This window comes from Galeopterus variegatus, unplaced genomic scaffold, assembly GCF_000696425.1.
Source record: "Galeopterus variegatus unplaced genomic scaffold, G_variegatus-3.0.2 Scaffold177, whole genome shotgun sequence".
NCBI lineage: Eukaryota > Metazoa > Chordata > Mammalia > Dermoptera > Cynocephalidae > Galeopterus > Galeopterus variegatus.
This window is the reverse complement of record NW_007726288.1, coordinates 444,297-469,510: the sequence shown is the minus strand read 5'-3', so window position 1 is coordinate 469,510 and position 25,214 is coordinate 444,297. Positions and strand designations below refer to the sequence as shown.

Below are 25,214 nucleotides of genomic sequence, written 5' to 3'. Positions count from 1 at the left end.
AAAAAAAAAAAAAAAAAAAAAAAAAAAAAAAAAAAAAAAAAAAAAAAAAAAAAAAAAAAAAAAAAATACAGAGCTGAAACCAAATCTGAGTTGGTTATGCCTAGTCTTGGCCTTATTTTTAAAGACAAGTTCAGATGGCACTATTAGTGAGAAAGTGATTTGGTACAAGCTTTCTACAGATTGATTTGGCACTAAATATAAAAAGTCTAGAATTGTACGTATCTTTTGACACCGCACTTGTACTGTTAGGAATACATCTCAGAGAATTAGAAAAATAAGAACAAATATGTACTTGCATACGCAAAAATAACCATAGTATCATCATTTATAATAGAAAAACACTCTCCCTATACTACAGACTGATGTAATAAAATACAGTGCACTTACATAATGGAGCAGTGGGGGTCCTGAACACACACCAACAGCTGAGTCACAGGCACAAGAGTGACACTAAGCTTAGAATGTTTTCTTCTCTCTAAACATAGCACTTACTATCAACATACTTTGAACGCCACTCTTATTTCATGTATCTGTACTGCTACATTTCCACATCATGTGTTTCTAAAACCACTTTCTAAATGCTTTTAGGACTCTTGTCCAGACTTCTCTCCAAATGCACCCCATTCCTGACATGACCCCCCCAACAATAGCTGTAGAACATCAGCCAGGAACCACAAGTCCAAAGGTGAAGGCTAAACTCACTACTGCTTCCTTATTAATTTGTGACTGTAGTTAATTCTCAACATTCTCCTGGGAGGTCCCAGTCGTGAAGAGGCTTTTAGAATTCATTTTTCCTGAGAGATAAATGATAACCCACCTTCCTCTTTTGTCCCTTAAAAATTAAGTTCACCAGTAAAAGCTCAGCTCAAATGCTACTTCCTCTGTACAGGGGCTGATCCCTGTTTCTCTGGACAGCAGTGCCCTCTGGGCATCTCCTTTAGCATGTAGAGTGGTAAGACTGGTGTTAGTGAGCATGGGTAGGCATGTGTCTGCCTTTCCCATGAGACTCTAAGCTTTCCAGGACAGGGACCTCATCCAAATTTTGTATTCCCCAGGTTGAGCATGAAGTCTTATATTCATGGAACTAAATGCTTGTGAAATTAACTATAATTTTTGCCTTGTTAACCCCACACACTTTATTTCACTTTAAATGCTTATTTGATATTTATGCCATGATTCTATACAGCTTCAAAAAATTCTTTTAATTATAAGAAGTTTTTTTTGTTAATACCTTCCATTCCTTCTCCTCTCCACTGACTAATATGTGACTCACTCAATTCCACTTTGTACTCTTCCCTATGGAGAGCAATTTCCCATTTTTGTTCATAATAGCATGAGGTTACCATTTTTACCTTGAAGCCTCAAGTCACAGAAAAATGACATTTAGCTTCAGGCTAGGAAGAAACCAATTCGTGGTACCTGAATGATTACATGGTTGGTAAAATGTACTCTTTCCTAAATAAGCCTAAGTAGGTGGAAGCATTTAAAAGTAACTTTTGGTCACTTTATGCACTTGAGGATTAAACTTGGGGTGCCAAACTGGTTTCCTGTAAGTGCCGACTTGGATTAACTGGCAGTGCTACTCAGAGGGTGGTTTGTGCTCCATAAGGCTCACGGTTGGATTCCCTGAGAAGGGGGAGAGTCATTCCTTAATCTTAAACATTCAAATACTGAAATTAATTCATAGAAGTTTAAAATTCAGGTGTGACATAGGAATCAGATAACTCAAAACTTTCTGCTTATTCATAAGGTTTCACTTAACTGGGACTTAAGAATTCAGAGACAAATAAAAGCTTATTTATATTTAATTGCTAATTAGATTTTCAGATGTGCTCTTAAAAAAAGCAACTAAAGAACTATGAAACCAATTAGCTTGACAGCATTAACTCACTCAGCACAGATTTATGGATGATCTAATATGCATTAGACACTCCTCTTGCCACTGGGATATAGTGATGAACAAGACACACAAGGTCCCTGCTCTTACGGAGCTTACACTCAAGTGGCAGGAGACAGGAAATAAAAAATACATCATCACAAACACTAAATACAAAAAGAAAAATACCAGATAGAGCAGTGAGATATGGGGACTAAGGGAGAGTGACTGGTAGCTGCCTTAAACTGGGGGGTCAGGGAAGGCATCTCTGAGCAGATGACCATTGAGCCAAGCTCTGAATGACAAGAAGGGGCCACTCTTGAGACTATTAGGGCAGGGACATTCAAATTCATTTCATGGTGAGTATTAGAGGCACAGTGGTATAGTAAAAGGGAATTTGACCTATAATTCCCCAAACACAGTGTTTACACAAAGGAATAACGTGATCTGATTTAAAAGCGTACTCTGATTGCAGTGTAGACAGTGGGCTGGAGGAGGCAGAAGTGGAGACAAGAAGATCAGCTAGGAAGCTGATTTAGCAAAATAAGTGAGAGAGTAGTAGTGGTGGCCTGAACTAAGGTAGTGGCAGAGAAGATGGAGAGAAGAAGGAGAGTCTGAAGGCTATTTAGGAGGCAAAACAGACCAGCATTTGAGACTCCCTGGATAGGGAACAGAGACACGGTGCGGGAGGTGGGTCGTGTGCACTGACTCCCTCATTGCTTAAGGCCCTGGAGTTAAAGCCCTCAGAAGTCTAGCTCAAACACTTCCTGAATACTAACACGCACAGTTTATAAAATTCTGCCTCTAAGTCCTATGATTTTGGACTTTCCCAAAATAGGTATATTAATAAAATATTACTAATGTAGAAAAGGGGTTTGGGAAGGGGTTTGGTAGCAGTCAACAAAAGAAAGACTTCCTATATTCTAGTCTCAGAAATATAAAAATTATATTATAAAACAAACTACAAATGGAAATTTAAAAAACTAACATATGACTTGATATTTAGCATTTCAGAGATAACTCTGTTGGTAATGCTTTTAAGACAAGATGACTATATAAAAATCTTGTTCCCTAAAAACCTAGAATCCAGTATAAGAAATTTTCATGAATAAGTGATGTCAAAATATCATCAACGAATTAACTGTATTAAGGGAATTAAGGGAAAATACTCTGCTATTTCTTTCTGTTTGATTAATACCGTACTTAAGGCATACTTACAGCATATCCTCTTTTGATAGAGTACAATTGCTTTAGACAAGTCCAAACAGGTTCTTTGAATGGAGTGAAACAGCTGTAATAAAAAAAAAAAAATTCTAAATAAAACAGACAGGGGTGAAGTAAAAAATAATCACACTGAACACAACCACCATGTTTGATTTGCCCACCAAAAACAAGATCACATGTCTAAGTGCACTTGGTGTTATGGGTGTTCTTTACAGAGAATGTGACCAAAGCCTTTCAATATGCTCCTATTTTTCTATATTTTTTGTAATTCATCATCTCTGTGATCTAAATTAAGATCTGCAGGAACAATTGTTTCCTCCAAACTATTGAAATAATAGCTGAAAAACAGAAATCCTAAGTGAAGAACCCAATTAGAGGACTTGGTAAACCAGAGACCAATACTCATTCATAATCTAATTTATTCCTTTTACCACTTGCTGTCTTTTTTCTTTTAATGGGGGATCTGTCAATTAAAAATCATATTTAAAAGATGACAGTAACTTATTTTGTAATCCTAATGTATTTTATGGCATGCTTACACAATTGGATAAAGCAAACAAAAATCAATCAGCTGAATGCTCTGTCTGTTTAGAAAACATCTGGTAAAATGGTGTTTAGCTTGTAGCCCCCATCACTCCTTATTTTCCCAACAATTTCATAAAATATACAGAAAGACAACTTAATGCCATGATATGGCCATAATAGAGGAAACTGGGGGAAAGGCAGATGGGTCTGTATTAAGAATAATCTAACTATCTTTTAACTCATGGTTGTCCTAGTCTTTGCTTCAGAAACCAAGATAGCTCAAAAAAACATAGAATAGACTTTATAATTTCTCCACCCTCTGTCCAGTGCCTCAGAGACCAGGGCTGGTTTCAACTAGAAAATCTGGCAGACAAACATTCTGCCTCTGCAGAGCCACTCAATAAGGCAGGGTAAGGTACTCCCTCTTCCTCTCTCCTAGCTTACTGGCCATGATGTTGTAGAAACTGTGTCCTAGTATCATAAAGCACTTCAATATTTGAGTGAAAACAGATGATCTGGATCATTATAAATATGACCAAATTATCTAACAAAAATGGATGCATGCATATATACTTAGGAGATTAAAAACCATTCTAAGAATGCTTAATATAACAAAACTTGGTCATGAAGAATATAAATTTATTAATTCTCATTTCATTAAATTGCACCCTCCACCTGTTTAGAAAAGAAAAAACCAAAAAAAATAAAACCCCAAAAACTTTTCCCCATAAAGCAAAATAGAAAATCAACAGTCTGAATCTGCTCCTTAGCAAATGCTTGATAACAGTATTCTAGGCCACAAACCACCAGCACATAGTAATTCCTGAATATAAGAGCAAGAAGGTTCAAAAACTATGTTCAAGAGTTGTTCTGTTGTTACTGTTCACCTTTTAAAACTTGAGGTATAAATTAAATGCAATAAAATGTACAACCCTGGAGTGTTCAGTTCTGTGCATTTTGACAGTTGTATATATTCCCGTAACCACACCCAAAGCAAGATGAGAAACATTTCCACTGTCGTCAGGCCACTCTGCCATGGCAGCCATTAAAAGACTTCTGTTACCATAGATTAGTTTTGTCTGTTATTGTACTGAGAAGCTGTTTGTGAGAAAGTGATTTTTATTAACAACAATGTGGACAAATATTAAAACTCAGTACAATTCTATATTAACTTCCCAACAGATTGTAATAGAATCTGATCACCATTACAGCTCAGCACACAAGTTTTCTGTGCCAGCAGAATAAAAGTTCTTGGCTTACAAGCTAAACTTCTATGGATAACTCAGAGTAAGAGCACATTGAAATGGTTTGCACATCATTTTTGTAGGTTTTATTGATGGAATTCATTCTCTCTATAAACATCAACATCAGTATTAACATTTCTGCAACAGAAACCTCTATCATGTGTAAAATTACTAGTCCCAGCGAAGTACTCTGGATGCTAAGTGCCTAGGACAGCAGCTATTTTGATTAAAGTACATACAGTTGGTTCAGTAAATGTGCTGCTGCAAGAGCCTACATGTAAATATAAAATTAATGTATTAGTAATTAACATATTGAATTACTTTTTGAAAAATGCTGTCTTTACTAGGTTGTTAAGAAGAAAAGAGCATGAGCTATGAAATGCACATATAACTTAAAATAATTTAAAGCGTATTTAGAATGCAAACAACAGAATAGAGTCTCCTTGGTTCTACTTTCTCCATTGTAAGAATCTCCTGTAGAGCTTCCTTGTCAAACTCAGCTTCCATTTCAAAACTTCCAATTACAGAAGGAAAGAAAGGCTGAGAACTGACATTAATTGCACTAACACGTACACTTAATCAGGTAGTACTTATTGCATGTGTACTGTGTGTCTGGCTGGGGATGCAGTGGTGAATAAGGCTAACATGAATTTGACCTCACTGTGGAGGGAAGGCAGCAGACAAACGAACACTTGAGATAATCCAGGAGAGATGAGTTCTATGAGGAAAATAAAGCAAGGCCACGTGTTAGTGAACAGGGGTGGTGTGGGTAGAGAAAAGGGGTGGACAGGCAGTGACTTTAAACAGTGTACTCAGAAGTGACTTTTAGCCAGTCAAGGGAAGATCTGGGACAAGAGAGTCCACAGAACACAGGAGATGCTTTGATGGGCATGAACTTGCCTGGTTGTGGACTGAGAACTGAGAAAAGGCCATTATGGCTGGAGGGTGGTGAGGGAAGTATGAAGTGTGGTGGGAGAGAAGAAGCCTAGGACAGGGAGGCAGGGGCCAGGTATGGCAGGAGCTTTGCTAGGTACAAGAAATAACATATGGAAAGCACTCTGAATGGTCCCCGGGACATAATAAGCACTCTACAAACATTAGCCATCACTCTAATTATTACCTAATTTAATCCTCATAATAGTTGTAATAAGCAAGCATTCATGTCTCCCTTTCATCCATTAAGAAAATGAGGATAAGAGAAACTGGGCAGTTCTCCCAAGGTTATAATAGCTAATAGGCGGAAAAGTCAGATCCATCTTACAGGACATTCACAGTCCAAAAGTCAGCCCATCTCTCACTGGGAAGCCATTAGGAAGTTTTTCCTGGGTCTGGTTTTATCTTCACATGTATAAAACGAATCTTATCCCTCTTCTCCATGACAGACCTTGCCATATAATTGACAACTAACATGACTCCCATTAACCTTCTCTGCTTTGGGATAACCATGGTTTCCACCATCCTGGCCACCCTTGTAGGAAAGCTGTTTAAAATCTTGAACTTTTTATTTTAGTCCCATTAAACATTTAACACATGAACTTCAGCTTACATATGAAATCTAGAGACCATTTTAAATCCTTATCAGACCATATAACGTATTATTCCTCTCAGTGCCCTGTCATTCACAGAAGTGATTAGTATGCTTTCAAAATTTTAATCTTACCTGGAGAATATTGTGTTAAGTGAAAAAAAAATTTTTTTTAATCTAAACTATTGGCAGAAATGTATAGCAAGACAGGGAGTTAGTGGGCCTTCTACCAGTTATATTAATATACCAGATCAGCCAGATATAAATTCAGCTTACTTTATTACTAACTAGTCTAACTAAATATCTGCTAATTTAATTCATTATAGAATTTTCCAGGGCTCAATAACAACCTGATTAGACTTTACTTCCTAGGATATTTTACTTGAGTCCTTAAAAAAAAATTGCCTGACCCTAGTCTCCCAAAAACTCTCCAGTTCTGATTCCTCAGCTGTCACTAGCAGCAGCTCTTTGATTGCATTAATTTTTTTCAACAACCACTTACTGAGAATTTACCACATGCCATGCATTCCAACCGAGTGCTTGAAAAACAAATTAACTGAGGCATGCTGAATTTGTATGTTTTAAAAAATAAGCTGGGATCAAACTTATCTCATCCTTGGTTTTCCTCATTTTCAAACACAAAGCACACCTAGGCCTGCCAAGATGAGTATACTCCAGGACCTTGACCCCAGCGAGGTGGCTGTGTTGTGGCTGAGTGCGATAAAGAGCTCACCTCTAGCTTGGCATCCAGGTCTGCGTCGGAGGCCACGACATGCTCATCTTCTTTCTTCCCTGTGGCTTTAATAAAGGCCTGCTTCGTTTCCCAATACTTCTGCTGCATCTTATTTACAACTGACTTATCTTGAGCATATCGATCCTGCAAGTCCCAGGAATAACTGCTAAAAACATTTAAAGAACTATTTTATTCATGACTTGCATAAAGATTAAGATACCTTAATGTGAAAGAATTTATCTAAACATGATTTTCCCTTATATATTTATATTCATAACATTAATAAACATATACATACTTTCTTATAAGGTTATTATACCAAGAAAGTAAATCGACCCTTTCTAACTTACTCCAAAACCTTAAAAATTAGAGTGAGGAATTTTAGAATCTTTTGCAGGAAATGGAGAATCTAATCCTTGAAGAGAATTTTGATATGCAGGTTGGACACACTCCTTTCAGAGGTGGGGATAAGGCCCAGCAGGCAGGGTGACTGATCCAAGGCACCCCATGAGTCAGAGATAAAGCCGGATACCGGCACGCTCTCTCCACTCACCATCTCGCCAGCACTGACGTGATGGCAGGAAAGTAGAGATAAGGGGCTGAAAAACAGCACGCTTGAAATCTGTTACAGAGGAATCCAAAATAATCCATCACATAGAATAAGAGAGTGGAATGGTGGTTACCAGGAGCTGGGAGGAGGGGGAAATGGGAAATTGCTAATCAAGGGGTATAAAGTATCAGTTATGTAAGATAAATAAATTCTAGAGATCTGCTATACATTATTTTGCCTGTGGTTAACAATATTGTATTACACACTTAAGAGGGAAGATCTTATGTTAAGTGTTCTCACCCCATAAAATAAATAAAAGTAAAATTTAAAAATCTGTTAGATTCCTGATTCTTTAAATTCTTCAACATAAGTGCTTAAAGTACAGGTAGGAAGCCATTCTTCAGGAAGACCATAGTGAAGAACAAATCAAAAAGTATGTAAAGAAGAAACTAGAAACAAAATTAATTGAGAATGAAATGGAATTCTGCAAAAGTGACCCAAACACTGACGGAAAGTTCATCTCTCCCCCTGCTTTTTCTACATCCTCCCCAGTGTAGAGTCCCTGCTCCAAAGGCCCACACAGGGCCCCCAGGAAACTCCCCTCTGCAGAAAAGCACCTTCTACCCCATCCCATCACCATGCAAAATGTGCCAGATTTGTGTCCTAAACATGAGCTGCTTTATACTACTATATTAAAATACCAGTATCTCAAAGCTTGATGACTTATACTGTCCTTCATTTACAATTTCATTAAATTTACAATTTGCAATTCACACATTTGTTCTTAAAAAGTCAGAAAGTGTTTCTGATGACTTGCTTCACAATGGTTATCTTTGGAGAGAGAAGTAGGATTATGGAAAAATTTCACTGTCTGCTTTGTATCTGTCTACATTATTCAAAATTTTTATTATGAGCTCAAATCAGAGAAAATAAGATAAAAACATGTATAACATTTATGTAAAATATAAGCTTTCTATATAAAATGCACATTAAAAGATTGGAAAGATATACCCCAAAGACTATGGTCATTTCAGGGGAATGGGATTCTCCAGAGTGGACTCTGGGATGGACTCTGTATGATATCTTTTTTTTGCCAAAGATCATGTATTAACTGAAAAAAAAAAAATCCATTAAAAAAAAGGGGACTTTAGAGAGCTAGTGGATACCCCCCACCCTCTATCATTTAACAAATGAGGAGGAATCGGGTTTCAAAAGGTTAAGAATCCTGCACTAAGTCACAGAGGATTAAAATCCAGACCTCTAAATCCCGGTCTAGTGCTCATTTCAATTTCCTCTGCAGCCCTTGCATTCGAGCAGCAGGCTATGGAGTGGAGTAAGCAGGAGGAAGAGTCTGGGAAAGGGTCTGCTTCTCAAGCTTTCCAGTTTCTCTGAGGTGAGTAACCAACTACTTCCCTGAGCCTGCTGCCAGGTTATGACAGCCACTGCAAGGGTCACAAGACGGGACCAGCCCAGAATGAGAGAAGATGGAACAATTAAAAAAAAAAAGCCTGACAACACTTAGAGAACTGTCAAATGGGGATACTCAGGGAAATTAAAACCCTTAGCCACTTACTAATTACTTTTTAAAACTCATTACATTTTAAGACATGCAAAAATTCTTTTGAAGTTTGACATTTGACCTTACAGAGGACTTGGACCTGATTGCTTCTCTATTGAGAGGGGAGGGATTAAAATGTGTATTCCTTATTCTAATTAATTGTACATTTGAAAATTGAAAATACATATTGCATTATTTTATGATTCAAATTAAAGAAGGTAAAACTTGACAAACATCTGTTTGCATGGTGGGCCATGGGTCCAAAAGGGTTCAGAAACACTGCTTGAACAGTCCTGAAACTTATAAGTGCTGCCTAGAATTGTTACAGGCATATAAGTGACAGAGCTAACATTGCCATATGATCACCACACCTGTGTTATTCAGCATCACATACTTCCCACCATGACTGGCTCCTGAATGTTCATGAAGGTTGAAGTCATGACTATAAATTAAGTTTGAGTAGTGTGAGGATGTAGAATCACTCCGTATTTTACAGCTGCCCTACATAAAATTCCCTTACAATCAAATGTTAGAAGTTACAAATAAGATAGTAACAAAAAATGCATCTACTCATTACATTTCAAAAAAATGGTGGTAAGTAAAAACATCGTTAGATTCCCAAGAGAAAAGTTATACATAAATGAATTTCTTAGAGAAAACACATTAGATAAGAATTTCCAATATTTTTTGTTACTTGGTTTCACACCATACTTACCAGGGATATTGAATTTGGCTATACTCCACGATGAAGAGGAACTAACAGGTTATTTACTGCTAATGTATCTCTTGATTGTTCTACTCAGTAGACATTTATTGAGCATACACTATATGCTTTCCACTTTTATGCCTTTCCCAATTCAGAAAAGATAACAAAGTACTTACCACTTGTGTCCTGACATGTTTTCTTCCTCTTCTACTGTTGATGATTTGGGGAGAAGGGGTAGAGAAGAAGCATGAGAGGATAAGTTATATTATAACCTGAAACAAAACAAATATGTTTAACAGTTACACACTATATTGCAGCTATACATTAATTTCTCATATATAAAAATTTTCAATTTAAACCATTTCTAGTTGTATTTTAGATACCAAACACTATTGCACAGGATTGCTGCACACCAGTGTCAAGAACAGTTTAGCTAAGTAACACTGGAAGAAATATCACAAATGAAATTTTAAAAAGTGAACAGGCAGATTGAATGAAAAAAGTGGGTTGCAGAGGACTATGTAAAATATAATGCCATTTATATAAAGTTTAAAAACATACAGAACAATATGGTATATTGTTGACGTATACATATATTATACAGTGAAGAAAAAAAGAATTTCTTAGGAGTGATGAACACTAAATTTCAGACAGTGGACCACTGCAGGGGAGGCTTGGGGATGTGATTCGAGAGAGGTATACAGTAGCTTCAACTGTGTATGTATGGTAGTCCCCCTTACATGCGAGGGATGTGTTCTAAGACTCTCTGAGGATGTCTGAAACTGCAATAGTACCAAACACTTTATATTTTATGTTTTTTCCTATATATACATTCATACCTATGATAAAGTTTAATTTATAAATTAGGATCAGTAAGAGATTAATAAAAATAACCAATAATAAAGTAGAACAATTACAACAATATGCTATAATAAAATTGACGTGAATGTGGTCTCTCTCTCTCTCTCAAAATATCTTATTTTTGTACTGTACTCCCCTATTTTTGGACTGCAATTGACTGCTGGTCACTGAAACCACAGAAAGCTAAACTATGGATAAGGGGGGACTACGGTAATGCTCTCTTTGTTAAGCTAGGTGGTGAGACTATTGCATCTGTACGTCTCTGTATAGCTTGAAATATTTCATAATCCATATTTTTAAGAAAGGAACCAGCACACTGTAAAAACAAACCAAAACCAAAACAAACAAAAACCCAAACAAAAAGTGAGTTGATAGGCCAGAATGGGATACCAAAAAGGGTACAAAGGAGAAATATACATGCTATTTGCCAGCCTAGCATTGTATTTTCATCTCATCAGTAATATGGGAGTCATTTAAGGAGTCGACCTGCCCAGCCACAACAGTGGCCCACACTGGCCCAGCAGTTACTGGGAAGAATGGAGAACTCACTACCCAAAGCAATGGCTTTGGGCCTGACACAGCACTTCTGGCTGCTGCAGAGGTGAGTGAGTGCTCGGCAGTATCAATCCAATCATTCTCCTACTGTCTCAGGAAGGGTCCTGACAACCAGTACCCTTAAAATGATTAGAGATTTCCGAGGCTTTAAAAAAATGTTTTAAGGGAACTAAATGAAGGTGTTGAAATTACAGGCTTCAGGTACAGAGACATGAAAGGGCAAGAAGGGAATCTTCAGAGATTGTCCGGCTGCCTCTGAAATGACAGCATCCTGTAATCAACAACTCCTTCTCGTGGAGGGCAACCAGGTGTTTGGACAATGACATTCAGGATGAGTAAGCTTTGTCCTTCACTCCGTGCAGTCATGGAGGTGCCACCAACTCCAGTCCTCCCACCACCCACGCGGCTGCACTGCAAGCACACGTGTACTTAGCTCAAAACTTCCAACAATATTTCTCATAAAAGAGGTTGTTTAAAAAAAAATTGGCTGGCCAGTTAGCTTAGTTGATTAGAGTGTAGCCTTGTAATACCAGGGTCAAGGGTTACATACCAGCCAGTTGCCAAAAAAAAAAAAAAAGAGGTTGCTCAAAGGAAATAAAATTATTATACTCTTCCCTTGAGTTCAATTTCACCATGAACTATTATGATAGTTAATTTTTTTGATTGTGGTAAAAAACACATGTTTACTCTCTTGATTTTTAAGCGTACAGTATTGTTAACTAGATACACATTGCTGCACGACAGGTCTGTATACCTCTGTCATCTTGCATGACTGAAACTCTATACCCATTGAACAGCAACTCCTCTTTTTCCCCTGCCCCTGGCACCCAGCAGCCCCATTCTACTTTCTGATTTTATGAATTTGACTAGATACCTCATGTAAGTGGAATCATGCAGTATTTGTGTTTTGTGATCGGCTTATTTCACTTAACATAATGTCCTCAAGATTCATCCATATTGTAGCATATGACAGAATCTCCTTCATTTTTAAGGCTACACATTTTATTTATCCATTCATGTGTCAATGGATACTTGTGGTGCTTCTACATCCTGGCAATTGTGAATAATGCTGCAATAAACATTGATGTACAAGTATCTCTTTGAGATCCCATTTTCACATCTTCACCAATGTTTATTTTCACTTTTTTTTTTTTTTAGTGACCATCCTAATGTGTGTGAGGTGATATCTCATTATGGTTTTGATTTGCATTTGCCTGATGATTAGTGATGTTGAGCATCTTTTCATATATTTGGTGGGCATTTATATATTTTCTCTGGAGAAATGTCTTTGCAAATCCTTTGCCCATTTTTAAATTGGGTTATTTGGGGTATTTTGTTATTGAGTTGTGGGAGTTCTTTATATATTCTGGATATTAACCCCTTATCCCACATATGGTTTGCAAATATTTTCTCCCATTCTGTAAGCTGCCTTTTCACTCTGTTGACTGTCTCCTTTGCTGTGACTTTTTGATAAATTTTTGATTATTAAAATACCTAACAATTTAAGTTCTTTACAGTAAAACAAATAACAAAAATCACTGAGCAAACTGCCCCTTCTAGCTAGACTTCCAGGCTATTCCCAGATTATGATGCCGTCTGGCATTGTTCCTCAAGGATTTGTTCACAGGCCACTTGTATTGCAACCTTCTGGGGTGTTAAAATATAGATTCCTGGGCCACATCCTTACCTAATGAACTAGAATTCCTGGGAGCAGGTCTGTAAATCTATATCACTTTGGTAGTGATTCTTAAGCATATTAAAGTCTGAGAATCACAGCTAAATGGCACACGGGAAAAATCCTTTCTGGAAATGGATTCTTCTTAAACAATCTGCTGGATTATATGGCACTACAGCATATAATCATGGGTGGCCAAAACGAGGTCCACTCTACAGGGCACATCTGGACGTCTCACGAGAAGGCAGCTGCAGCCAGAGCTTGCATCTCTTTTTACATATGTTCAAACTCCATATACCAGAGACAATTAATAAACATTGGAAGATTTCCTGCATAATCCATCTCATCTTGCTCTATCACTTTCTAAATCCACAGTGTCAAAATCACTACTTGAAAAAAATCATTATAATCCTTATCCATTCATTTCAGGTCAACAGTTCGGTTTATCAAACACTCACTGAGCATCTGTTTAATATGTACCAGGCACTGTCCCTGGCCTCAAGGAATTTACAGTCGAGATCAGCTCTGTCCAATAGAAATACACTATGAGCCACATACGCAATTTTAAATATCTCATAGCCATATTATAAAAGTAAAAAACAAAAAAGTAAATTAACCCAATATATCTAAAATATTATTTCAACATGTAATCACTATAAAAATTACCAATATTTTACATTTGTGTTTTTATGCCAAGTCTGAAATACGGTGTGTATTTTATTTTATTTATTTATTTTTTCCTTTTTGTCTTTTTTCGTGTCCGGCAACGGACCGCAACCCTCAGTGTCGCGCCCGTACCGGACTGGGACCGGCAATGGGATCGCAACCCTCGGTGCTGCGCCCGCCCCTCGCTCAGCCAGTGAGCGGGAACCGGTCTGTATGTGGGATCCGAACCCTCGGCGGGAGCGCTGCCGCGCTCCCAAGCGGCACACTGTAGCAGTGCGCCACCGGGCCGGCCCGGGTGTGTATTTTAAACTTACAGTAAATCTCAATTCAGACTACCCACATGAAGTACTCTATAGCCACATGGGGTTAGTGGTATTGGACAGTGAAAATTTAGCAGTAAAGAATTTCCAGAATCAGGAGACCCTCGACATTTGCAAAGCACATATAACAAGAATTCCCAAATTTTTAAATGCTGCTGTAAAAATATCATTTCCTCTATACAAGGAAGTCTATGATTAGCTAATACCTCAATTCACAATTCTGCAAATGAAGCTATTTCTCCCCTTCTGCCACAAGGCACTTACAAAACAAGCCCCAAATGAATGCTGTCATGTCTCGAGCTTTTTAATAGCACTGAGAAGACTTAAAGTTCTGCTCGTGGCCATTTTACCTTGGGAGACAAGCAAAGAACAGCAAGTATCAAGTTGCTTATAGACTGTGAGCACCATGATATGAAAGGCAAAAGCACCAGTACTGTCACAGTCAGCACAACCTGACCCCATGAACGTTTGTGTTTCACAGTTAAACTGTGTCCTCAAGGAAGACAAAGCAGTTGCACCAATAATAAAGACCTGCTCAAAGAAGCAGGGGCCCAAGAGGTAATAGATCAATGCAAAGCAACTTCCTAATTTTGATACAACCTTGGGAGGGTGGGAATGAGTTAGTGAGGAGCAGGCTCTGTGTCTAAAGACAGAAGCAAATGGGAAGGATGCTCAAGGTGGGACTGCTGCTGAGATCAGCACTTTCTCAGGTGACACCAAGACTACCAGCCTACGCACCTCGGACTTTCCCAGGATGCACCTTGATGGGGATGCAATATTTTCACCTCATGATCTAAGGCCAGGCATTAAAACCACAGCTGTTCTCAGCCACACCTATATGGCCTGGGAGAACAGAGGAGAGGTTCTCTGCTCAGGTTTTGTACTGGGGTCCTGTGCAATAACTATGCTCATTTTTCCTCATTATACAGTATATGCTTGCTGTGTCGAGTCCTCAACTTTATTCCCCTAAGTGGATGGGCAAAAGACTACAATAACTGTCCCACTGGTCTTTATTTCCTAGAGCCATTTAAAAATCATTTTGAACAAACTGGACAGCTGGGACATGAGAAAAGTTTTTTCCAAAGGTTCACAGAATGCTAAAGCAAGCCTGGTTTATAGAGAGTTTGACTCATTGCTACAAAGTCAGTCTGTCCTTGGCTGCCTTGAACGGTGATACTGGATTCTTCTCCTTGGAAATATGGGAAAGGATCTGCATTCCATATAGGTTGGCTTCAGCTTCAACCAACACTTGTTCTGGCCTAGAACCCTTTTCTATGAGCTTCTTCAAGGAAGTGGAGTTAGGTGATGGCACATAACTTGAATTATGTGAAGAATCTAAAGTTCTTGAGCCAACTCAGTTACTCAGAGACCAGTAGTCATTCCACCATGTTGGTACTCTCAACCCACAAAAATATTTCAATAGGAGACTGGCTTCCTCTTTAATCACATTTCCTAAGCATGTTGTGTTTCCTGTATGAAGTTTCATGTCTGAAATTAATTACCTTTCCAAACTTTAGCAGGAGAATTCAGGGAGCATTTTTTTTTCTGTTAGTTGGAGTGCTAGCTAAAACTGAGCCCAGAATCCCTTTTTCTTTTTTCTGTACTGAGCATATGGTGGAGTATCTTGAATTCCAGACCTAACCCAATGCTAAATTGGTCCTTTTCCTCTCTAATTTATTCAGAATTTCTATCTTCTAGATGAAAATTGCCTCTACCTTAGAGCTCTTCAGTTCTTTAGTTCAAACAAACCTAAATCCAGCTTTTAACTTTCTTTGGGAAGTAGGAGGGTTTTCTCCCCCATAGTAAACACACTTCAGAACAGAACAGTCTCTCTCAGTGATGTGGGTACAAAGTGGTAGCACAGAACCACCCCACAGTGAAATCACTTGTCTCCAAACACCAGCTTCAGAGCACCACATACCATTGAATCTAAGGTGCAAATCCGCTCACATTCCAATATCCCTGAAACCAGGACGTATGTTACAGTCACTACCTTGTCAACTGTTTAGCACTCATTTTTCTTTCTTCATGGAATATAAAACAGGCTTCACGAGTAATGGTTTCTTTTATTTGATGAAATGAGGAATAATTCTTTAAAATTAAACTTCAGTAAAATTACACATCACCATATGCCACTGACTTTGGGGCTATCTGGGTTTTAATGAAAGGGAAAATCTGCAGTCAGGGAATGCCAGTGTTGCCAGTAACGAGGAATGAGTGCCACAATAGAGGAAGGTGCCCAGGGTAGAGGGACATGGAGGAGGGGACATAGAGCTGGCTTCCTGCACGATCTCTGGGCTGAGTCTCTAAGAATTAGTAGTTGCTGGTCAGGCAGAGGATGGGAGTGTTGGGGAGGGCAGTCAGACGGGGGTGTTGTTCTAGGCAGAGGGAAATTAATGGAACGAATTCTTCCACAGTAGAACTGCATAGTGGGGATTGTAACCAACCATAAGCAGTTGCACAAAAAGAATGAGACGTGACAGGGGACACACAGGGGCCAGTCTCTGAAGGCATGTGTGCCACTGTTAGCAGTTAGATTTACTCAGCAGCCCCTGGAGGACAGAGCACTCAGTGCTGTTTATCTCACATTTAGTGAGCAGCTTTTTTGTGCTGCTGTTACTCGGGAGTTAATCTTGACCATCTATCACAAAGGCTGGAAGCCTGTGGCATGTCTCTTGGATTTAGTTTGTAATTGTATGATACTAATTTATATAAATTTCTCCCTGCTCCATTTTCCCATGATTTCAGAAGATCAGCTTCATCTGGAAATATAACCAGTTTTCAAAATTGTTTTCTTTCATACAGGGAAACTTACATGTCAGGCAATAATTTTATAAAACTCAAATGTAGTTAACTTTCCTCAGAGAAGCAGAAATGCAAGCCTCCTATCCAGTTTATTAGACCATTTCCTTTCAAATGATCTGAAGTGACGCAGGTCTTTGGGTTTTATTTCTCTGCTGTGTTAACTTCAGAGGTGAGAAACAATCAAATGAAATGGGGACCTGTGATCCAGAGAGGTGACTAACAAATCACGGCCTGGGAGCACAAATCCCATTAGCTTCAGAGCCAGAGCTTCAATGTAGGTTTCTAGACCGGTCTAATGAAAAGAAGAAATACAAATTTGTCAGAGATTCCAGATACTGAGGTAAAAAATAATTGAACGTCTGTACATTTCTTTTGGGCAGAATATGTTTTCATCTTTTTTTTTCTTAGAGGTTTATGTCTAATCAATTTCCCTTATGTAAATAATGATTTTTACAACTTCCTGTGAAGAGAAACAAGGGTGTTTTGAGTATAAATATTAAAACAGTTTCAGTAAAAATAGTGGAAAAACTGGCACAATTTCTCCAGGCATAATTAGCTACATTTATTATTATTGTAAAAATCTTGATTCATCAAATTGTGTTCTCATGTAGTTGAGAAAGGGAGATCCCGTGGAGAGTGGGGAGCTGAATTAGCCTTCCATCTTTTCAAAAGCTAAACATTGATTAAAGTTATACAATTTTGACTAGTTTTTATGGGTGTTTTTCCTGTCTCTCGGATAGTACACAGCTTTTCCTTTCAGGTTTTGATAGGGTTATGATTACCTAAGCATTTCACATAACTTTCCATAAATTCTGGTTCTAGTTTTGTATCTCCTGCAAATGATTTTTGATATCTCATAAATTCACAAGTAAATGTAAATCAGGATCGTGTTTTAATTTTGTGAGGCAGCAAGTCTTACAAGAGGAAAACAGAATTCTGACCTTATTCAAGGCAGCTAAAAGATAGATGGGTTTTAATTTAAACCCTACAGATACAAGTCAGTGTCAAAATTTGCATTTTCTGTTAATGAATTGGGGTCTTAGGACATTTTCAAATTATTATTTTATTTATATTTCAAAAGAACTCAGGTGTTATACAGGGCAGTAATTAAGCTTAATAACTCCCTAAAACTTAATAGTCCACACTATTTTTAATAAACCACACTCCTAAAGTAAATATTTTTAATGTCTCCCAATATGTTCCTCAATGTAAACAAAAGCTGGTAAATCCATGATTGTGCCACAAACTTGTGCCTCCTCTGAGTCACTTCACCTACCTGGCTTCACTTGGCTCATCTGTAAAATAGCAGACTAGGACAGCTGACATCTAGGATGCTCTCAGTCACAAAAACTATAAAAGTAATTTTAGTTACTTTCATAAATATTTATATCTGAGAGAAAGCTTAGAGATAATCAACACAACACCTGCCTTTTTAAAGATGAAGAAACCGGAGTTTTAAAGATGGAGACGTGTCCAAGATCGAGGTGAAAATCAAGTTCACAAGGAGCAATGCTGGGAATGAAACACTAATCAACCAATTAACAACGTGCTTCTCTCCTCAGCCTCTTCAGCTATTCCAAGAGATGTTTCTTAAAGGAAAATACCAAATATAACAGAAACTAAAAAAAAATAGCCAAGTTACTCTCTAAAATGCTATCATCTTCAACGTTAATATTATTTAAAAATATTATATCCCCACAATACAAACTAAAATCAAACCACAAAACTCAAACTGCTCACAGGCGGTAGGGTCTAGGTCTTGCTCCTCTTTCTCTTGCTTAAAGTCCTCCTTTCAAAGGATGGTTAATGGTGAATTTTGTGCTACAACAAAAATCATGGGCAACAATAACAGAGAGACTGGCATTTGCAAACAAATCTAAAAGACACCTACAAGAGCTAATAATATAAAATGGATTAGAAGACTAGAAGCAGGAAAAGAGCAAATAGGCTGCCTTTGCTAAAGAAAAGAGTAATTAAAAAACAACTTTTATAAAGTAAATTTACCTTCGATTTTATTTGGGTTGGTTTACATAACTTTCAAATGCAGATTAAAGTTTAGCATACAGATTTTAATCTGTATTTATGGTGGCATTTTCTCTAAAAGCTTTACCTCAAAAGGTGAAGAATGAAGGAACACAAAAGTCACAATCAGCTTCTCTAAAGAAATACTGTATATACCCTTCAATGTCAGCACAGAACATATTAAATGACAGGACTAAATGTTATCCTTAAATTATATTTCAGCTGAGATCCAATTATAAAACTAGGAAGGCTCTTATAAATATTACTTTAAAGAATGACACCAACTTTAAAAATTTTTTTATGGAAGAATAATCTGAGATAAATTAACTTTATCATCTAAGACTATGCTGTCCAATGTAGCAGCTGCTAGCCACATGGCTACTGAGCACTTGAAATTTGGCTAGTGTGAATCAGATATGCTCTAAATATAAAACTTGCACTGGATTTTGAAGACTTTGTACAAAAAAAAAAGTAAAATGTCTTATTGATGAATCTATATTTTATATTTATTTATATTTATACAAGTTATTTCATATTGATATATTTGCACATATTTAAATTTTATACAACTACATTTATATATCATATATTGTATTTACATAAAATGTATATTACATTCTATTTTATATTTAATCATAATTTATATTTATTACATACTTATTTTTATATTTTATCTTGAAATATTTTTGATATATTGGGGTAAATAAAATATATTATCAAGTTAATTTCACCTATTTCTTTTTATTTTTAAAATGTGCCTACTAGAATATCTTAAATTACATTATACTTTTGTTGGATAGCCTTGGTCTAAGGCATTAAGCAAATCAGCAAAGAGCTAGAAATAAACTCCATAACTTAGGTACTTAGGTCACCAATATTCTCTACTAGATAAACACCCTTAAACAGTTCTTTTTGCCCAGAATCTCTGATGATTATTCTGGCAGAGATGTCATTACAAAAATAAAATCATACACACACACACACAGACTGCATAAATATGTATATATATATATTTTTTTTTTTCTTTTAAAATGACCTACAAAATGGTTGCACTCCATATTTTCATAATCAATTGTTTTATAAAAAGGTCCAAGTCTATGTGCAAAATGTCCTGTTTCAAATCAGATTCATGCGAATGATAAGTGAAGTGGATGGACAACAAGACCACCAGAGGTGAAAAGATAAGGACGTTCTCTCCCTCTCTCCAATATCTTTACCTACATAATATATAGATATATGTACACATGCATATATATAAAATGAATGCATACTCATATATTTATCAATAAAATATAATTCATATACATATAAAGATATGAATGCTTAGCTATGAAACAAATGTGAAGACAGAATAAGTATGAATGCAGGGATGACAATTATATGAAATTGCACATAAGCATAATGTCAGCAATCAGAGAATAATTAGGGAAACACTAATGTTTACAAGTTTCTCTTTCTTTAAGGTTAAATTCATAATTTATAGATCATTTAGTCCAACCTCCTCTTTTCATCAGTGACAGAACTGCAGCCCAGGACTGAAGAAAACTTCCCGAGGCACAGAGTAAACTTCGTTTCATTAATCTTAAGTTACTGAAATATACAGACACCAATATGTAGTTTTTAAAAAGTCTATGCCGTGCACTGGCCCTTTCTCTGGAAATGGCACATATTGGAGGACTTTCCTGGGTTAAGCTGTGAAGAGGGGAGGGACGAACAAGAGCCCCTCAGGAGTCAGCAGCCAAGGGTGGCGGCAGAAAGAGAAAGCTCTGCACTCACAGAGCCACTCTCGCCTTTATCAGGTCCAGATGGTGCTATTTGGGAGCTAATCAAAGATACCTTTTCCAGGTTCTCTCTACTTTCTCAGGGAATGAGCTTATGAGATTAAATAGCAGCAAAGCCCAGAGCTCATAAGGCACAAGCCTGGTATTTTTGAGCGGGAGCAGGAAAGACAGGGGGCCATCGGGCATAAACCTGGTAGGGTGGGCCCAGGTAGAATAAGCAGGAAACTGCACCAAGGCCCTGAGCTCCAGGTCAGGAGTGCAGAGAAGAGAGAAGCAGGAAGCAGAGTAGAGAAGTGGTTTGGCACCAACACAACACTTACATACTTCACAACGACACCAATGCTGTGTATGGCAACACTGAGGAGATATTATTAGGTATCAGGACACTCAACTCCTGGCCTTCAGGGAGCAGGGGGTAGAAGAAAACTCCCCAGGGTGACAACGGGCAGTCTCCCTCCTCATGCACTCTGGAGAACCATGGCCTTGGCACTGCGCTGGGCACCTTCCTTTGTAGTTTCCACTCCCTGTACACGATTGCTCGCTTCTTTGGAACTATCCAGCACGATGATCATAACCACTGCCCTTCCCGTCCTTCTCTCTAAAAGGGTGATCTCTACTCTCTTTCTCGTCCCCACCTTAGTCCATCTGTTATCCTTTCTCTTTCAAGGTAATCAATCCCCCTTGCTGCCTGCCCTTGGTCTGGGTATTGTCTTGGGATTCCCAACATTTAGCACAGTGCGTGGCAATCAGCACATATACAACAGATGCTTGTTGAATACTGAGTAAGTCACCCCACTTCTCTGATTTGGTCAAAGGCCTAGTGAATGATGTCATCTGACTTAGCAGGAGAGACTGATGACTCTCATCATGAGAGATGCAGGGTGTCGGTTTCCCAGCTTTTCACAAACTCATTCCCTCTTATCAGGTTTACAAAGGGAAAAGTAGTTACTATTAATTGAGGAACTGCCACTTCTCAGACAATGAGGTGTATGCTTCGCTCACATCACTGCTTATCCTCACAACATTGCCAAATGGACATTATCTCTGTTTTATGCTGAAGCTTAAAACCAGTTGTCTTAAGTAACTGGCCTAAAGTCACACAAAAGGAAGACTTTGTTTTAAAAGCATGTATAAAATGCCCTATCATGTATGGTCATCCCTCTCCTGGAGAGACTCATTAGTATTTGTGAAATTTACTTACAGCAATTAAAAACAAAAAAAACCCCTAAGAAGTAAAAATCATGTTAATTTGATGCTAGAATAGTGAAAGTGTTGTCAACCGGGATTTATAGAGGTTCCAAGGCAGTTCTACCATATGCATTATCCAGGGCAAACCGTGCCTGTAGTATTAATTTTCTTATCAGATAGATGGGGATTATAATGCCTATTTACTTCAAAAGGAGGTGACTATCAACATCATGTTTGCCAAAGTGCTTTGTTAAGAAAGAGGACAAAGGACCATTTTAGAGCACTGTGCTGGATAGTTTGGTGCAGTGTTTCTCAAACAGCAGTGGAAGACCCTGGTCATCAGAGTTATCCAAAGTGTTAACAGCACATGGGGGAAGTCAGGCTAGGAATCCATATTCAAGAAGCCCCCAGATGATTCTTTGGGGCACTAGAGTTTGAGAATTACCAGGTTATATCAATGTTTCTCAAACTTTAATGTACACATGGGATCTTGTTAAAATGCAGGTTTAAATTTGGTAGGTCTGGAGGGGAGGGGCGGGCAGGCTAAGATTCTGCATTTCTAATAAGCTCCCAGGGGAAGCCAATGCTGCTGGGGTCCATGGACCACTTTTGAGTGGCAGGGACTTGGAAGGTCTATCCCCACTGGAACAAATTAGCTTTGCTTTGTTCCTGCACCACAGATTGCATCCCCCAACTTCAGACAATATTCTCTATAAAGTCCAGTCTCTCCGTGTTGGTACAAAATTACTTGAACCACTCAAAACCAAATTGGAACACATTCCCTATCACAGGTAAAGCAGTAGCATCCTTTCCAGGTACAAATAGCACATATGTTTAGCATTTGAAAGAATAATTAATTGCTACTACTTCAGTCCTATTCATTGTGCAGAGCATTTTATATATAGTATTTCTAATCCCCACCACAATGCCACGAGGTAGATATTCCTGTTCTGTAGACAAGGAAATGGAAATTTAGAGAGCTTAAGAAATGTGCTCAAGGTCACACAGCTAGTTAGGCATTGCAGCTGGGGTTCCGATCCTGCCCCATTGGGATCCAAAGCCTGTGTGTTTCCTGCAATTCTTTATGGGTCTATATATGATTGTGGTACAAAATGTACCAGCTTTAGAGTAAAAAAAAAAAAATGGGGAAAAATGTTTTTCCTTTGTCAGTCTTTGAGTTTAAGGCTCTGTTGAGGCAGATTCTGGATGGGAGTAGGGGTGGGGATAAAGTTTACTAACTAGTGATCTTTGTTACCTAATGGACAAAAACATGCAGATAGCCTCTTTGTCCATGAGGCCCATAAATCTGATAAGGCAGAAGGAATAAAAAGGACACTTGTGACCAGAGTGCTCATTATAATTGCTGCCTCCTACCCTCAGGCTTCTAGCTGTCAGACTCAGCCCATAAAGAGGAAAAATTCTTCATGACCTTTGTAGCCTATCAACTTCTTCACCCTCTCCTGTATGACGTTTCTGTAACCTTAAAGTTCACACCAAATACAGGTTTACCCTACGATGTATGTGACAGTTGCCACACCTTTGATAAAACTGCCTGCACCTGAAAAAACATACTGTGCAGTCAAATATCTTGAAAATGCAGCAATTTTGAAGATTTTCTTTTGAGCAACAAAATTTTCTACACTTTTCATAAGGTTGATGGGGAGAGAGATGCACGGTAATAAAGATGCTCAGAGAAAGCACAGATACTCAAATGTACCAAATGATGGAAAACAGCTATAATATAAACCACCCAGGCAATAACCATCCAGTGTCTTTAGCATTGGATGAACCGTAGGTCAGTTTTTTAACCTCTTTCCGCTATGACAATAGCACTCCGTCGCTTAACTATGATGTTTTCTAAAGATTCACCTTTAACAACAGTACAATTACCTACTTATGCAATACAAAAAGATGCGATAAGAAAGTAACATCTGCAATTAAATATGTATGTATTGGTCTAAAACCAAACAGCGATATTTGAGCTATTAAGGATTATAAACTGATTTTGTTCCTACGGTATTCTCTACACGTGATGTTTCAAAAAACAAAGACTGAAACCTAAAAAGAAAATCTTTAGTCTGAAAACTCACTTAAAAGCATTTTTAGAATGTGTGTGTGTTTTAAATAGAAGGTAAGAAACTGAGTCTGGAGCGTTGATTTCCAACTAATAAAGTATTTCCTATTTTACTCCCCAACACTAGGAACAGGTCCAATATCAGATCTAAACTGCAGGGCCACAGAAACCAATTTGACATTTTTCAAATCAATTTGAGAGACTTTACTGAAATGTATGGATACGAACATGTTTGCAATGAGTCATAATTTACAGGACCTTAATGGCCAATGAGCCTTTCTTCCTACATTCAGTATCATTCCCAAACCAGCTGGTGATACATTTTCCAGGCCCTGATAATTTTTTGACAGTTACCAGATCTCTGTTACAAAGCCTGCCACCCAGTTCAGGGATAAAACCCTTTTCTCGTACTGATTTTTAAAAGCTATCTAAAAGAAGAGAACGTGATTCTCTTTCTGAACTATAACTCTCTCCAACCAAGCAGTTAATGCCTTTCGCCAGCGTATGGGCGCGGTACTTTTAAGACCCTAAAGAGAAGCTGAGTGGCTTTGGGGCACTCCAAGTAAAAAGGCTGTTGGAAGGGTGAATGGAGAACAGCTTTGGGGAAAGGCAGACATAATAACAGGATATGTTCGTTTCTAGAGGAAGCAGGAGCTGCAACAGCCCCTGGGCAGGAAAGGCGGAGTCAGCAGCACCCAAAGGAAAAGGGCGCGCCAGGGTTTGCAGGAACCTGGCCTGCTTAGGGACTCTTGTCCGTCTGCTTCGAGACTGGTGAGCACCTCACCCGTGGGGGACCAAGCTCACGCCTCCTGGCACTAGTGGTTACAAAGAGGTACCCATCTGTTCACTGCCGCCCCTGCCAAAGACGGGCCGGGAGGCGAAGAGAAAAAGCAGGCGCCGTGGCAGGTGAACTTGTCAACAAGTCAGCCCTGGACGCTAGTCCCTGCCCAGGAAGGACCTCGGAGTCCACCGGCTGGAGCCGCTGGGAAGGCGCGGCGCGCCGTGGGCTGGGCTGACGTGGGCGCGGGCGCTCCCAGCGCCGGGGCTGGGGGCCGGAACGCTGCGCCCCGGCTCCCCCGGGCTGACGCACGCTCTCACGGCGCGCGCATCCTCCAGACCATCCCAGGCCGGAGGGAGCGGGCGGGGGGGGAGGGGGAAGGAAAGGGGCTGATGCGGCGCCTGCACCCGGCTCAGCAGACGGAGGAGGCGACCCGCCGGTCATCCGCCGCCGGTGGAGGGCAGAGGAGGCAGCCCCCGGCTGGCGCCCCCGACCGCCCCAGCTGCCGGGCGTCTCCCGCTGCAGCATGCAGCCCTCCCGGCGCGCGC

At 38.8% G+C, this 25,214-nt stretch overlaps 1 protein-coding gene across 5 annotated transcripts in view; it reads right to left on the bottom strand.

The window, feature by feature from the left end:
• ICA1 (islet cell autoantigen 1, 69kDa) overlaps positions 1 to 25,214 on the bottom strand; it is a 153,320-nt gene that overhangs the window by 127,520 nt on the left and 586 nt on the right. For 2 of the 5 annotated variants that reach the window (XM_008563858.1, XM_008563869.1), the window contains 3 exons: positions 10,118 to 10,213; positions 7,128 to 7,290; positions 3,095 to 3,167 (listed from right to left, as the gene is read on the bottom strand). In XM_008563858.1, the coding sequence (XP_008562080.1) occupies positions 3,095 to 3,167; positions 7,128 to 7,290; positions 10,118 to 10,134 (253 nt within the window). In that variant the 5' untranslated portion in view covers positions 10,135 to 10,213. Of the gene's footprint in view, positions 1 to 3,094; positions 3,168 to 7,127; positions 7,294 to 10,117; positions 10,214 to 25,214 lie in introns of those variants that run through there. The other 3 variants (XM_008563845.1, XM_008563865.1, XM_008563850.1) reach the window with 2 other exon arrangements.